This window comes from Balaenoptera acutorostrata, chromosome 17 (assembly GCF_949987535.1).
Source record: "Balaenoptera acutorostrata chromosome 17, mBalAcu1.1, whole genome shotgun sequence".
Lineage (NCBI taxonomy): Eukaryota > Metazoa > Chordata > Mammalia > Artiodactyla > Balaenopteridae > Balaenoptera > Balaenoptera acutorostrata.
In genome coordinates, this window is record NC_080080.1 from 3,096,011 (window position 1) to 3,111,602 (window position 15,592).

General features: G+C 55.1%; 1 protein-coding gene across 7 annotated transcripts in view; it reads left to right on the top strand.

The window, feature by feature from the left end:
* The first annotated feature begins 2,644 nt into the window (after positions 1-2,644).
* The window catches only part of AGO2 (argonaute RISC catalytic component 2), a 110,349-nt gene continuing 97,401 nt past the window's right edge, over positions 2,645-15,592 (top strand). For 4 of the 7 annotated variants that reach the window (XM_057532438.1, XM_057532436.1, XM_057532437.1 and 1 more), the window contains exon 1: positions 2,647-2,856. In XM_057532438.1, the coding sequence (XP_057388421.1) occupies positions 2,835-2,856 (22 nt within the window). In that variant the 5' untranslated portion in view covers positions 2,647-2,834. Of the gene's footprint in view, positions 2,857-9,314; positions 10,826-15,592 lie in introns of those variants that run through there. The other 3 variants (XM_057532435.1, XM_057532433.1, XM_057532434.1) reach the window with 3 other exon arrangements.

The window sequence follows — 15,592 nt, forward strand, 5'->3', positions numbered from 1 at the left end:
TGAATTGTATCCGAGAGAAGGACTGGGCCCCAGAAGCCCCAGGAGCCCACCCCATGTGGTCAACACCCAAGTGTTGGATGAAGGCCTGGAGAAGCAGAGCAGTGAAGGGCTGGAGAAGGTTCTAGAGGCATTTCCCAGAGAACTGCGTGGACTGGATTGAGTGGGTTAAGTGAACTCACTCCCTGGGGAAGAGGCACACGGCAGAGGGGCCTGGGCTTTGCTTCCGTGGATGGCGAATCTTGGCAGTGCTTGGGACACTGGTGAAAGAGCGGGTTGGGAGGAGGGGAGAGGAGACGGACGTGGCCTGGCGCTCGTGGGGGACAAGGCGGGGCGCGCAGAAAGGGGGCGGGATTCCTCGACACTAGCGGTGGGGCATGATGCCTGGGAGACGCGGGTGAAGGAGGATCCCTGGTGACGGAGGGCGGGGAGGCGGGGCTTAGGCCAGCGCTGTCTCTGCAGAGAAGCGACGCAAGGAAGCGCTGGGTAGACAGTATCTGGCCGGACTTGCAAAGGAGCCCTTGCAACAAAGTTACCCAACGCGAGCATCAAAGAAGCAGAAGGCGAGCTGAAGGGAGGCGGCAATTACAGCGCCTTCGGGGCGCTTTCTGAGGCTCGAGATTACAGGAGCACACAGCAGAGCCGTGAGGCCTCCGAGTGATTCAGTGATTTGGGGCGGAAGATAGTGAGGTGGCTGTGTGAGGGAGGGGACCAGGCGGACGCAGAGCAGCCCTCGGGCGTGGAGGGTCCTAAATATAAGAGGGATGACATTTATGATTATGATTTTTAAATGTCTTTATGGTGAAATATAGCAAAGGTACAGAAAAGTATATTTTAAAAAAATGTGCAGCTTAAGAGACTTGCAAAATGAACAGCTCTGTCATGGGCAGGAGGCTCGCGCCCCCGAAGCCCCAGGCCTCTCCGTGGTCACAGCACCCCTATACCCAGCAGTACCCACCCACCATTCTGACTCTTAGGTAGCCACCTTTTTTTCTCTTCAGCTTTTTACCACTAAATGATGCCTCCCTCAACAATGCAGTTCAATTTCGCCTGTTTTAGAAATTTTATACATGGACTCATGCAGTATGACTTCTGGCTTCTTTCACTCAACCTTGTAGAGATTCATCCACGTTGTTGTACTTTGATGAAGGGTGTTCATTTTCATCGCTAGATTCCACTTTATGAGTATATGTGGCTCTCACCGCCTATTCGAAGACTGATGGACATCTGGGTGGTACCCAGTCCCACCCTGGTGTGCCTTCTTACCCGGACTTCCTGGGTTCCTAAACACACATTACGGCTGAGTAGCTGCCTAGGGTCAAGTGCGGATTTGTGTTCCCACAGCATGAGTGTAAGGTGGAGAGGTGGTCCAGGCCTCGGTGAGGGTGGAGGTGGTGGGCAGAGGATTGGAGAGGGATGGATGGGCGTCTCTGAGGCTGATGCCATGAGACCGACTCCTGTTCGTATCAGTGACTTGGTGAAGATCGAAGGCCTTTTCAGCTTCTCCCTGGAGGACAGGCTGGTCCTCCTGCATTTATTTAAGAACGTCCTTGAGGACCTGCAGAGACGAGAAATAAACCTATTGGATGCTTGCAAGTAAGACTCCCGTTCGTCTTCCTACCATCCTAGGCCGGAGGAACACAGAGTTACTGGCACCCAGTGTGCAGATAATACCTGCTTATAGGATGAAGGAATGAGATGGCAAATATGTTTAAAAGACAATGGGCAATTTGGGATTGTATTTCACCTTCTGGTTGCTAATCGCCCACCAATGAGGGGAGAAAGGAGTTGGCCTCTGGCTGGCCTCCCTGGAAAAGGCTCCAGAAAACAACTGGATCCCAGGGGACTTGATCCATGGAGGAGGATTTGGGCTGGAGGGAGACGTATCCGCACAAGTGGGGCAAATACCGAGAGGCACGGAGGAGCGTGAGGGGGTTGGATAAGGGCCCCACGTAAAGAAACTGGGGAGGCCCCGAGGGCTGGAATGGGGCGTGTTATTTTGATCTGATCACTGATAGCAGCTAAAATTGACCAAAAACTAAAGTTCTTTAGATGGATTATCTGGGTTCTCGGCCGGGAGGTGGCGGTGTGGTAGTGAGCGAGGACCGGGGCGCGTTCAAGTTCAAGCTCCGGGTCGGGAGGAACCTTCGCGACATTCCTGTTTCGTTAATAACCTAAAAAAGCCTGGCGGAGATGCCGGGGCGCCAGGACGCGACACCACCACGTCAACACGGTGCCCAAGTTCACCCGGTCCGGCGGGGGCTAAGGGTGGGGAAGGGTCCGGCCCGCGAGCAGCCAGAACGGGCTCCCAGCGCGCGCCGCCGGCGGCGGGGAAACAAGGGGTGTGTTTTCTTTTCTTTCTTCCCGGCCTCCGGTGGCAGCGCCGCGCGGCCCGCTCCGCCCAGTCGGAGGAGACGTCGTTCTTCTGAGTGGCTGCGAGGGCCGCCCCCCAGGCCCCCCCGGCCCCGCGCCCGCGCCCCGGATCCCCTGCCCGCCCCCCCGCCGCCGCCGCCGCCGCCGCCGCCGCCGCCGCCGCCGCCGCCGCCGCCGCGCGGACCCGCCCCGCCTCCCCTCCCCCGGCCCCTCCCTCATCCCCCGCCCTCCTCCCGGCCGCCCTCCCCCTCCCCCGCCCGCTCTCCCTCGCCCCTCCCCCGCCCGCCCGCCCGCCAGCCCGCCCGCCGCCTCCGCCCGCCGCCCCGGCCGCGTCGGGTAAACCTGTTTGGCGGCCGCGCCGGGGCGGATCGTGCGGCCGGCGGCTCCCTCGCGGCTCGCGGCGTCGGGGCCCGTGGCGCGCGCGCGGCCGCCCCTCGGCCCCGGAGCCCCTCGGCGGCACCACCATGTACTCGGGAGCCGGCCCCGGTGAGTCCTCGCGCTCGGGGCGCCGGCCCGGCCGCTCGCGCGCTCCTCCCCGCGGCGCCGGCGGCGGTTGGCGGGCTGGGCGCGAGCGCGGCGCGGCGCGGGCAGCGGGCGGGCGCCGGGGGACCGGGGCTGGCGGGCCGGGAGGCCGGGGTTCGGGGCCGCCGGCCGTTTCCTCGGCCCCGCGGCGGACACGCAGCCCTGGCCTCCTCGGGCCCGAGTCGTCGGGGCGCCCTGCGCGGCCTGGGCCCTCCCTGCGCCGCGTTCCCGCCGCGGTCCGGAGGGCTGGGACCGGGCCGGAGCCGGGACTGGGCCGGGCGGCCCGCGTGTAGGCCCGAGGCCCGGGCGCCCGCCTGGCCCGGCCTCCTGCGCCAGGCGCCTGGGCCCTTGCGCCGCGCGGGGCCGGCGGGGCTGGCGGGGCCGAGGCCCGGGCCGGGCTCTAAGCGCCCGAGGGCGTTGAGGCCCGGGCCGGGGGCGCCGAGCTCGGGGCGCGGGCGGCACGGGGAGGAGCGCGGCTGCTCGGCGCAGACCGAGCGGCGGCGAGCCTGGAGCGCTCTCAGTTTCGTTTTTCTTTTTGCCAGTACTTCTGCGGCCCCTTCTCTGAAGGAAAGTCTGGAAATGCCGAATTTTGGCCAATTCGTGCTGGTAGTTAGGGCCGTAGACTGAGAGGGATAGGAAGCGGCACCCTAAAACCCTAAAACTGCGTGCGTCTCATTTTCATTCCAGACACGCCGGCTCCTTATTCAAGTACTAATTTGCCTTTTGCAGTTTACTAGAGGAAGGTAAGGAGATGTGCTGATTTCCTTAGCCTCCCTTCTTACTAGTCAGCCTCTCTTTCTTTAGAAAAGTTCTAAAAAACTTAAAGCAGTAACACTTTTTTTTTTTTTTTGATACAGAGTAGAAGGGCGATTAACTTGCTGGGCCAAGAAAATGGTTAAGTGTTGTTAAGCTTTCTCCCTTCTCCCGCCAGGCACGTGGCTCCTAAATTTCCCGCTGGCCCTGCCACTTGGACAGGGCATATCCCGTCCCCTTTGTCCACCAGGCTCCAGCGGGCTGCAGGCCCTGCCGGCTCGGCATAGTGCTGCCTTCTCCTAGGGGCCCTCGCCCTCCCCGGCCTCCTGCTGATGGGGCCCTGGCCCGACCTGTTCCGGGCTTTCCTGATCCATTTGGGTCCCTTGACGTTTCCCCCCACTGCTGTGTCTGTCCACAAACAGTTCTCTGCCTTGTGAATCCTTTTTTTTTGATGTCCCTTAGTTAGAAAGGTTCTCCAAGGCTGAGCCTGACCAACTTTTAAATCCTTCCGGGCCCTCAGCAGTTTGATAGAAGAATGATTTTAGGCGTAATGGTTTTAACCGTAATCTGGAAGGTGACTCAGCCCTGGTGGGGAAGGGCCGGGGGCTCTGTAGTCACGGTCCTGGGAGCAGACTTGGCTCCGTGAAGCCCCGGATGGGCAGCGCCCACCCGTGACACGGCAGGGTCGGCCCTCACCTCTGTGAGTGAGAATCTCCCCGCTGATCCCTGTAGAGGAGCCCAGCAAGTGTTAGCCACTACACTCTACAATTTTTTCACATTTTCAGTTTAAAAGTTGAAGGCCCAGAAAAAGCGAAGAACCTTGAGGAAGGTCAAACCTTTGTGTTGTGTCTGACATTAACTAATCCATTGGACAGCTTGCTAAGTTGGTGGTGGTCATTTTGAAGATGGACAACAGAGGCTCAGAGAGGTTGAGAGCCTTGCGAGGGTCATATGGCCAGCGAGCATTAGGACGGTCTGTCTGATCCCCGCTGACTCTCCATACATTCTCCTTAGAGAAGTGGCTCTCAGTCCTTTTGACCTTGACCCCCAATAAGAAACACCTGTTACATGTAGACTGGACCCATGTCCTCGCATGTTCGGGTGTAATTGAAACTCGAGCTTCAGGAAGCACCGCTAGCCCGTGCTGTGTGCTCTGCACTGGGGTATTTTCTGGTCTATTTCATTTTCAAAAAAGCTTTAGTTCTCCGGATCTCCAGGCTCATTTCAGGTCCTTAACGGCTCTTGGAAAAATCATGCTCTGATGTGGGCCTCTGCATTGTGGCCTGGTGGGGAGAGGGCCCCTTGTTCTTGGTTCACAGATAAACCTGCCCTGAAATCGGACAGCTTTGGTTGAAAAAATAAATGGGTCTGTAGGATAGTTCTTAGCCAATGGCAGGATGGGAATGAAACCAAATTTCAGGCTATGCACGTGTGCTGTAATTATAAGGCTGTGGTGCTGTTTAATTTTATTCTACACACTAAGGCTTTTAATTTTTAAGAGGAATTTTTGGAATAGAGTCTCTTCAATGAAACTCTTTTTAATGTATTTCCTAATTTAGAATAATAAAAAGACATTTGATCTGGATTGTAGAAAAAATTACAAATAGTTTTGCTACTTCCCATTTTAATACAATTATTAAGTGACTTACTAAGTAAATTAATATAAAAAGTAGAGTCCACAGTAAGCCTGCGTTATGCCCGTTACAAATGCTATTACATATGTGAATTGGTATCTGGACTCTAAAGTTAGGTATGTTACTATTTGTTTGTTTGTTTGTTTGTTTTTTAACTATTCCAAAGAGTTAGTGGTTTAGAATGCGTGGACTCCCCAGTGACCCTGAACCTTCATAGATGATCAAGCAGTTTTTTTTTTTTAACCACTTAAAAGACCTTAAATGGAGTCTCAGTATTGCATGCTCCGAGGGGATTGTTTCTGTCGGTTTCACTGTGCTCAGACTCCTGTGAGTTAATTCCTCACAGCTTTGCTACAAAGTAACTTCAGCGACAGCTAAGGATTATGACTCTGAGAATGACCAACTTTCACTGTGGTTTCTAGTGTCATTTAACTCCTCCTGCACCCCGCTTCTTCTCCCTCAGTTATCTCGGTGAAGATGTGACGGGTCTTCCAATAACAGTGCACTGTTGCCAAATAGCAGCCGGCCCTTTGCCCGGGTGAAGCTGCGTCAGGCTGGAGGGCGTGGCTGGGTAGTCTGCTGCCCTCTTGTTTTGTGAACACTCAGAATGTATCACTTGACTTTTAAAATAGTTTCTATTGTGAATTAATTTAAAGTACACATGAGTAGAGTGACTGGTATAATACGGCTTCCATTTATTTATCCATCACCAGCTTCAACGACTATCAAGATTTTCCACATTTGCTTCAAATCTGCCCCTTTCTCCTTTTTCTTTGAGGAAATATTCTTGAGTGAGTTCCAGATCTGTCGTTTCACCCTGAATACTTAAGTACCATGTCTGAAGGATGGGGACATTTAAAACTCAATGCTATTGTCACACTTAACAGGCCATAATCAATTTTTCTCATTATCGCAGAAGTGTGTTTACTTCCCGGTTGTTTTGAATCCTGAATTTTATTAAAAGTTCACACGTGGATTCGGTTTTATGCCTTTGAGGCTCTTTAATCTCGACTCTACAGCTAGCACTACCCCCCCCCCCCCCCCCAACCCGCTGACTTGTGAAGACCATGAGATCCTTAAGATCTCTTCTTCGGAGGATGTATATCTTTCCCCCCAGTTTTCTTTAATTGTTCAGGGTCCCTGTGTTTCTTTGGGGAAGGCTGATGAGACCCAGTCGTTCGTAAGTTTAATTCAGACGCACTTATCTTCAGCGATGTTTTGGGACAGGCCGCTTTGCACCTTTAATTTTCAGTGCAGTGGAATCCACTCTTTACGTGGGGCTCTGTCAGCAGAAGGACCACGGTGTGATGCGGGAAACGTGCCTGGGGCTCGTGCCTCTCGTGCAGCTTCTCTCCTCGTCCGACTCGGTGGACCCCTCCTTCCCCAGTGTGTGGTAGGGAGACGGCTCTCAGCGCCCTTCTGTCCTGTTTGCTCCCAGTCATTTCTCTCGACTTTGCGGCCTCACCCCCAGCTTAGCCGCCTCCGCCGCCAGCGCCCTTGCCTCCCGGGCCGGGGTTTGGTGCTGGGGTTACAGGCCTGTCTTTTTTCACTCTAGGCAGTGAAGAGGTCATTAAGTATTTACTATTCTAATTTTTTGTCTGCATTTTTTTTCCCTCAAAATTTAAAACCCTGAAACCTCCTCACGCTTTGTGCCCGGGCAGCTGTGCCCTCCTAATTTATCTTTGGACAGAGCTGTACCCTTGGCGACGCCACAGTTTATCCTCTAAACTGGGAACTTGTGCAAGGGAAACAGGGCACTCTTAACTTCTTCCCTGGGACGGCAGGTGTGCACGGACGGCGGCGAATCAGGGCGGACACCTCCCCAACAGCATTCCCTAGATCTTCGCCTCGCAGACAGGCTCAGAAACAAAGGGCTTCAGCATCGCTGACTCGTCTGACTCGCCAGTGCTTGCCACTTACTAAAGTCCTCACACAACCTGAAGGTCACAGGCGCGGTCTTAGAGGGCTGCTGCTTTGTGCCGCAGGGGTGCGCCGCGTCCCCCTCCTGTGGAACTGCAGGTGGGGGAGACGGCCCAGCCCTGCCTGCTGAGAACTTGAAACCCCACTTTCCTCAAGGTCATGGCTGGAGCAGTGGGCAGGCAGGGAGCCTGGTCGTGGGCTCCAGCCCTGTCCCCGTCCTGGGCCTCAGGTTCCTCGTCTGGGCCCGGCCGCCCTAGGTGTCCGCATCTTCGTCCCGTGGTGCATTTGTTCCTCTGTGGACCTCTGATGTGACTGGAGCTGAGGAAGGAGGTAGTGGGCCCGGGGGACAGAGGGTGTGAACGCCCAGCGGCCGGGGGGCAGGTGGTAGGGGAGGCGGCACGTCCCACCAGGAAAGGCGCCATCTGCTTTGGTGGCGTGCGGAGTGTCATGTGATCGCACGGGTCCTAGGAAGGTAATTCCAGCAGCCCTGCAGGTGGAAGAGGCGGCCTTGGCAGAGCAGCATGGGGGCAGGTGTGACGGAAGAGGTGGGCAGTCAGGGCCTAAGACAGTGGACCCCGTCTGGGTGGGATGGCCGTGGGTAGCGGGGTGGGTGCCCCGTGGGTATAAGCAGCCAGCGGCCGGCACTCTGGCCCTGGCCTAGCTTTGCATCTCGTCGTCTGCACTTACCAGGTAGACGCCACTTGGCAGCGGCATCCGCTAGTGTCTGGGCTCCAAACCACGCCTCACCAGCTCCGTGCCTTTGGCGGTTGTGTATCTTTTCTAAGCCTCGGCTTTCGCACTTCGAAAATGGGGGGGACAGCACCAACCTCAGGGTTGCTGTGCGCATGAGATGAGATGTGCTGGACCTTCGTCTCCGGCGAGAGTGGGTGCAAGTCTGCACAGTGGTCTGGTCCTGCCTCCTCATGGGGAGAATCAGGGGCCCGCCCAGAGCAAGAGCCCGTGAGGGGGGAGTGGGGAGCTGGCCGCATCCTCGCCTTCCTGACCCCGCTTGTTGAATGTTTGAACAAGAAAGTGCCGTCGCGTCTGGCTTTGTGACCGGCAGAAGGGCCAGCGGGCTCCGGGGAGGGGACTCATGCGTGGCACGTGGACACGTGGAGTTTGAGGTTCTGGAAGGCTGAGGCGGGCGCTGGAGGTGGAGGACCGGGTCTTGAGCTCGGGGGGACATGGCTTCACGGGCCCGCCCACAGCCGGTGCTCAGTGAGTGGGAACTGGGGCCCTGGGAGAATGCAGCCTGGCGCCCACCCCCGCAGCTGGTCGCAGAATCACCTGAAGGCTTTTCCCCATCTCTGCCCCTGAAGACCCAGGAAATTACATTTTGCAAATGTCCCAGGTGCTTGCTTTTTAGGAGGAGCTTGAGACCCATTGGTGTTGGGAGAGAGGGCGGGGAGAGGAAGCCAAAACGAGCCTCGTGCAGCCCCAGGGAGCAGCTCATGCCGGAAACACACCTTGGAGGGCAGCCCCCGAGAGAGGGGGGTCGCCGGTGGAGGGGAGGGGTTCTAGGTGGGAGTGTGGGTGTTCTGAAGAGGCTCTTGCGATGCACCGTAAGGAGTTAACTGTAGTTTACCTGCGGTTCCCTTCCTGAGAAAGCTTGAAGGTCTGGTTGAATGACGACCACTCCTTTTCAGTGGCTGTAGTTACGGTTCCAGGTTGCTTTGAATACAACTTGTCTACAACTTCACTTAGAACTGGGTCAGAAGGAGACTTCTAAAGGTTATTACTGGGGACTTCAGTGAATTCTCAGTGAAAAGTGTTCTGTGTCCATCTGTAAGAACCCATAGCAACCAACAAACAGAACTGGAGCCTGGCTGAAACCAGCCAGCTCAGGAATCTGGGTGGCTGCTGATCTCAGTCTGCCTTGTTGCAGCTGAAGCCCATCTTGACTCTCCCTCCTGCCTCCTGGGCAGTCACTCAAGGGGGCACTGTTTTTGTGGTTTTCCACGTTATTTCTGGGTGTCTCAGCTCTGAGCTGTAGTACTTAGAGAGTTGCACATAAAAGGTCAAAATGCCGAGGTTCGTAGGTCTGAGTCATTTGAGATGTTTCATCAGCTTTGACTCCAAGTTAAATAACACAGCCATTGAGAGTAGATTCTTACAACGCCACATTGATGCTGGTGGAGCAGCTTGAACCCGGCGGGCCCGTTCCCGCGGCCCAGGGGTAGGTGGGCGTGCTTTGTGCCGTTCGTTTGTGAGCCTGGAGGGTGGGAGGCCCCTGCGCTGGGGACTTGCTCACCAGCTTCTCAGGCCCCTGCTTTAACCCAGCTCATGCAAGACGCGACCGTGGCCGGGTGTTTGGCATGACTGGGGTCCTCTGTAGCTGGTGCTGCGTCTGAGTCTCAGAGACCATGACCGAGGCTCCCGTCCCCGCGGCACTTGTGTTCTCAGAGTCCTTGCTGCTACTCTTGTGGAGCACGGTCCCATCCATGCGGCGGGCTAAGCAGAACGAGAGAAAACCGAGGACTTCTCCTGGCCTTACGGGTAGCAGGAGGTGGCATCATTTGTTTTTTGTAGGAACAAAGGAGCTAACAGAGAAGTACAAGTGAAAAGTGGAGAGAAGGCAAAGGAGATGCAGAGCGATAAAAAGGATAACTTTGGACAAAAACTGGGGTGTCAGAGAGTCTGGAGCTCCCGGGAGCTAGGTGTCGCCGTGACTCGCCGGCAGACCTCCTCTCGCTGTGATGCAAACCCAGAGCGCGGGCTCCAGGTCAGGCCGACCTCGCTTGAATCCTGACTGTGTGGCTGGGCACTCGCTCGGCCTCTCCGAACCTCATACAGAGGATGAACACCTGACGGTGGAGGCGCTCTGATCAGGTGACAGAGCGCGGGCAGGTTGCTGTCGCTTCCCTCATGCGTGGCCCCAGGAAGTGCCTGCGAGTTGCTTTGTCTCTCCCTCGGTCACTTTATCCTGCTGTTTACTCCGCACACAGTGGCTTCTCTCCGTCAGACGCGTGCTCCTCTCCTTGACCCTCCTGGCTGACCTCTGGATCTTCACTTTGTAAGCCGTGAGGCATACGAAAACATTTCACAGACCACATCCCTGATGAATACCATTTACCAGGTGCTGTGTATCCACAGCTGCCTTGTACGGCTCAGTACCAGGGAAGAGAAAGGTTGGCCTTGATGCTCGGAGCGCACGCTCCTGGCAGAGTCGTTCAGAACAGACCCAGCTGTGCTGTGCAGTGGGGACCCGCCTGGCGTGACCACGTGGTGGCAGTGGTGCCGGGGAGCACCAGATTCTGCTCCGGGTGATTAGCTGGCACAGCTGGGTGAACCAGGAGACACTTTTCTACCTGTGATTCCACGTGGTGACTGGGGGCGGGGGACATCGCTGGGGACCTTTTGTTCCCGCTGTGTGCTGCTGTTTTAACAAGTGTGCGGTTTGTTCAGTGTGAACACACGTGCCTCCCTACAAGAACATCACGTTAGACTTGGAGGGCGTCTCAGCGCCAAGACTGGTAATCACAACTTAACCTTGATCTGGAGGCATGGAAAGCCTTTGGGGGTGAACAGTCGGAGCACATGTGAGGGGAGATGGAGAACCGAAACAAGTCGTGTACAAGTAACGTGCTTGTAAAGTGTGCCTGGGGCACCTGTGATGGAGAAGCCAGGTGAGCAGGATCGGGGCCCTGCTGCATGGTGGTCAGTGCAGGTGCATTGAGAAGGCACCTTGGAGCAACTTGGACCAGAAGAAGGGGAGGGAGGGAGGTCATGCTGAGCTTGGAGCCCTTGGCGGGACTTTGAGCCCAGGAGGGACTGGGCAGAGGAGGGCATCAGCCGGCAGGGTTTTTACAGTGATCTCCGTGGACGTGTGGAGGCGGGGAGCCGGCCTGGAGGAGGTTAGCATGGAGGGCTGAGCCGGGGGCAGCTGGAGAGCACGAGCGGAGGGAAGAGCCTGTGTCCCGCCCCCGCCAGTTGCCACCGGCAGCCTTGTTTCATCAGGAACCCCAGTCGCAGGCCTGCCCCTTGCACTTGTCTTTTTTTATGTTTGGCTGCACTGAGCAGCATGAGGGATCTTTTCCCCTACTAGGGATCGGACCTGCACCCCCTGCAGTGGAAGCTCGGAGTCTTAACTGCTGGACCGCCAGGGAAGTCCCTGCAGCTTGTCTTTTTTTTTTTTTTTTTTTTTTTAAATATTGATTTACTTATTTTGGCTGCGTCAGGTCTTAGTCGAGGCACATGGGATCTTCGGCACGCGGGATCTTTAGTTGTGGCATGCAAACTCTTAGTTGCGGCGTTCATGCGGGATCTAGTTCCCCGACCAGGGATCGAACCTGGGCCCCCTGCATTGGGAGCTTGGGGTCTTACCCACTGGACCACCAGGGAAGTCCCCCCTGCTCCTTGTCTTGATGCAGACCCCAGTCATCTCATTTAATTTACAGTATGTCTGAGGGTATCCCTGGGAGATAAGGATGTCTGTCTTTTCCTCCCCCTCCCCCCTCACATAACCCCTAGTTACCAGTGTCCTGGACCACACAGTTAGTCCAGATCTGCTCAGTTTCTCACATGTCATGGATTGTTAACAGCTGATTGAATCGGGATCCAGGTAAGGCCCACATTGTGATTGGCTGATGTGAGTCTTCAATATAGTCTTAAAATAAGAGCTTTATTGAGATGTAACTCACATACCACACAATTCACCATTTAAAGTGTAAAACTCCACGCGCTTTAGTACCTTCACAGACTTGTGCAACCATCCCCACAACCTAATTTTGGACATTTTTGTCCCCTCCCCCCAAAGAAAGGCTGTACCCCTTAGCTGTGACTCCTCATCCCTGCCCACCCACCAGACCTAAACAACCACTCTTTTTTTTTTTTTTTAGCATCTTTATTGGAGTATAATTGCTTTACAATGTTGTGTTAGTTTCTGCTTTATAACATAGTGAATCAGCTATACGCATACATATATCCCCATATCCCCTCCCTGTTGCGTGTCCCTCCCACCCTCCCTATCTCACCCCTCTAGGTGGTCACAGAGCACCGAGCTGGTCTCCCCTAAACAACCACTCTCTTAATCTCTAGTTTTTGCCTTCTTCTTTCCAACTGCTTACTGTTGGTGGGTTGAAGAACCTGGCTTGTGTGTGCTGTCACGTTTCCCCACCAACTAGATTTCGCTGATTGCATCTTCTTGGTGTAATTCAGCGTGTCTGTCTGTCCTGTGTGGATTTCCTGCAAATTAGTGGTCAGACCTAAAGGCTTGATCTGATGCAGGTTCTACTTTTTTGGGTTTTGTTGCTTTTTTCTTGGTGTGAATACTAGTTGCTGTTGATCGTTAATCATTAGGTTCCATTAATTCAATTCATTAGGGTTTGTACAATGCTGATGCTCTGTATCCACAACAAAAACTTCCCCTGGGCAGCTGTTTGGGTTTGGATCTGTCTTGAAGTCAGAGGAATGTAGGTGAACAGCATGAAGGCCCGACAACCTGTTGAGAAGAGAGGCTGGCCCAGGTAGGCGGGCACTGAGCGTGATGTCGGGGGGTTGGAGGTGATGCTGTGGGTACCCGGGAGGTGAGCTGAGGGTGGGGCTTTTTTCTGTTCTGCAGGTAACGGGGACCCTCTGAGTATTTGGCAGGTGTGTGACAGGCTGGGGTGGTCTGGCCGGTGACAGGAGTCTTCACCTGTGTTTGGTGGGGGCGTGGTAAGGTTCCCTGCTGGTGGCAGGTCAGTGCTGAGGGGAGGAGAGTGGAGAGAGCAGGGAGGCCTGTGTCTGGGGCAGGAGGTGAAAACCACTGCTCCCAGTTGACCTGCCGGCGTCAGCGAGGCAGACCATGGGTAAGGAAGGAGCAGCAGGGGTAAGTTTTCTTTTATAGATATGCTAAATTTAAGGCGATCCTAAGAAATCCGGGAGAAGAAAATCCGTGGCATTCACTTTGCATCTTTATAGCACCCAGTGCATTTTGCCTGGTGGGGGCCTGTTTCCTTCATTCTGTTGTAAACTCCATTTGCTTGCCGCCCAGGACCATCTTGGTTATCTTTTGTCTTTCCAGTGTCTACCGTAGTGTTTTCTTTTTACTCAATAAATCCTTATTACGTTCAATTCTTTATTGTTTAAAAGCTAAATCAATTGAGTTGAAACTTGTGTACACGTCTGAAAAGCCCAGCCGCCAGCCCGGCGTGGCGCCTCTTCTCGCTTGGCCCTCCCTTACCCCTGGCGCCCTGTGGTTCTCTCCAGCTCTGCCTGGAGTGCAGGGTGCTGACTGTCGGGCAGTGTGGAGGGAAGTGGACCAGGGGGCCACTCGCCAACGGATCTACTTAGATAGGTGGTGGATGTCCGTGGGAAGGTAAACGCATGACCTCTCAAGGGGCAGGCAGGGAAGTCTTCCGCAGCACCCTGCAACCTCTCCACTGCCCTCGGTGAGTGAATTGGCCCTCGGTGCTGGTAGGTTCAGCGCGGGCAACCCTGAGCCGGGCTGCTGCTCTGGCCGTTAGAGGCCGACTGCCTCCCTCTTGGCTTCCTAAGATCTTGTCCAAAGCCGTGCCCTCAGGAGACAGGCCTGGAAGGAGGCACCCAGCTAGAAGCTGCACGGGCACGTGGAGGGGGCAGCCTGAGAGAGCACCTGCGCCTGTTTGTAGCCAGTGTCTTCGCCTGTAAAGTGGGGATGAGTGCCTCCCTGCTTGTGAGGATAAAGCACATTAATGCGTGCAGGTGCCCAGGGCAGGGCTGGGCAGGTGTGGTGCTGGGATGGGACTCGGGACCGAGCTGAGAGTTGTGGTTTCACCAGGTGCTGGGGTCCTGTGATAAAGGGCTGGTGAGCCACCTTCTCTCAGTGATGGGATTCTAGGGGTGAGTTAAGGGGAAAATGCATGTCTTGGGTGAAAATTCTCTGAGAAATAAATGCTGTGGGCTTCCCTGGTGGTGCAGTGGCTAGACTCCGCCTGCCGATGCAGGGGACACGGGTTTGATCCCTGGTCTTAGAAGATCCCACATGCCGCCGGGCAACTAAGCCCGTGCGCCACAACTACTGAGCCCTCATGCCACAACTACCGAAGCCCGCGCGCCTAGAGCCGGTGTTCCGCAACAAGAGAAGCCGCCGCAATGAGAAGCCCGCGCACTGCAACGAAGAGTAGCCCCCGCTCGCCGCAACTAGAGAAAGCCCGCGCGCAGCAACAGAGATCCAAGGCAGCCAAAAATAAATAAATAAAATAAATACATTTAAATGAATAAATAAATGCTGTGACGTACATAGAAAAAATGGTGAGAAATTTGGTTATAAAACTGTAGGGGGCTTCCCTGGTGGCGCAGTGGTTGAGAATCTGCCTGCCAATGCAGGGGACATGGGTTCGAGCCCTGGTCTGGGAAGATCCCACATGCCGCGGAGCAGCTGGGCCCGTGAGCCACAATTACTGAGCCTGCGCATCTGGAGCCTGTGCTCCGCAACAAGAGAGGCCGCGATAGTGAGAGGCCTGCGCACCGCGATGAAGAGTGGCCCCCGCTTTCCGCAACTAGAGAAAGCCCTCACACAGAAATGAAGACCCAACACAGCCATAAAAATAAATAAAAAATAAATAAATTAAAAAAAAAAAACTGTAGGAACTCTGGGTGGCAATTTTTTTTTCTTTTGTCTTTAGAAGAGAAACAAAGAACTAGGTTGACTTTTTGAGGGATTTGAATCTCATTCCACCAGGGAAGCATCTCACCTGAGATCGTGGGCGTCCTGGGTGCCTGGAGCATCGTGTTGAGAAAGAGGCTGAGCCCCAGTCTGGGCTTATCGGAGGAGGAGGAGGGCGCCCAGATGGGTTTATCAGAGTCTGCCACGGGGGGCAGCGGGCGAGGGTGGTGCCCTCCTGGCTGGCCGGCGAGTCGCCATCCCAGCACGACGTACTTTAAGGATGAGACACACCCTGCTAAGCTATCCGATGGTACCTGGTGTCATTCCAACAAACGTTTATTTGAAGAGCGGCCTATATATATATATTTTTTTAAGAAATTCACGTTCTTTTATTTATTTATTTATTTATGACTGCGTTGGGTCTTCGTTTCTGTGCGTGGGCTTTCTGCAGTTGTGGCAAGTGGGGACCACTCTTCATCGCGGTGCGCGGGCCTCTCACCATCGCGGCCTCTCTTGTTGCGGAGCACAGGCTCCAGACACGCAGGCTCAGTAATTGTGGCTCACGGGCCCAGCCGCTCTGTGGCATGTGGGATCTTCCCAGACCAGGGCTCGAACCCGTGTCCCCTGCATTAGCAGGCAGATTCTCAACCACTGCGCCACCAGGGAAGCCCCAGCGGTCTATATTTTATTTTTGCATGTTTTTATTGAAATAGGTGTTTTTAAGTCCGTGTCGTAGAATGATGGTTGTTAAAGAATCTTGCAGAGTCACCTTTCAAGTTGGGCATGCTCAGGCTGCTGCTGTAAGGTGGGGTTTTATTCCCCTGGT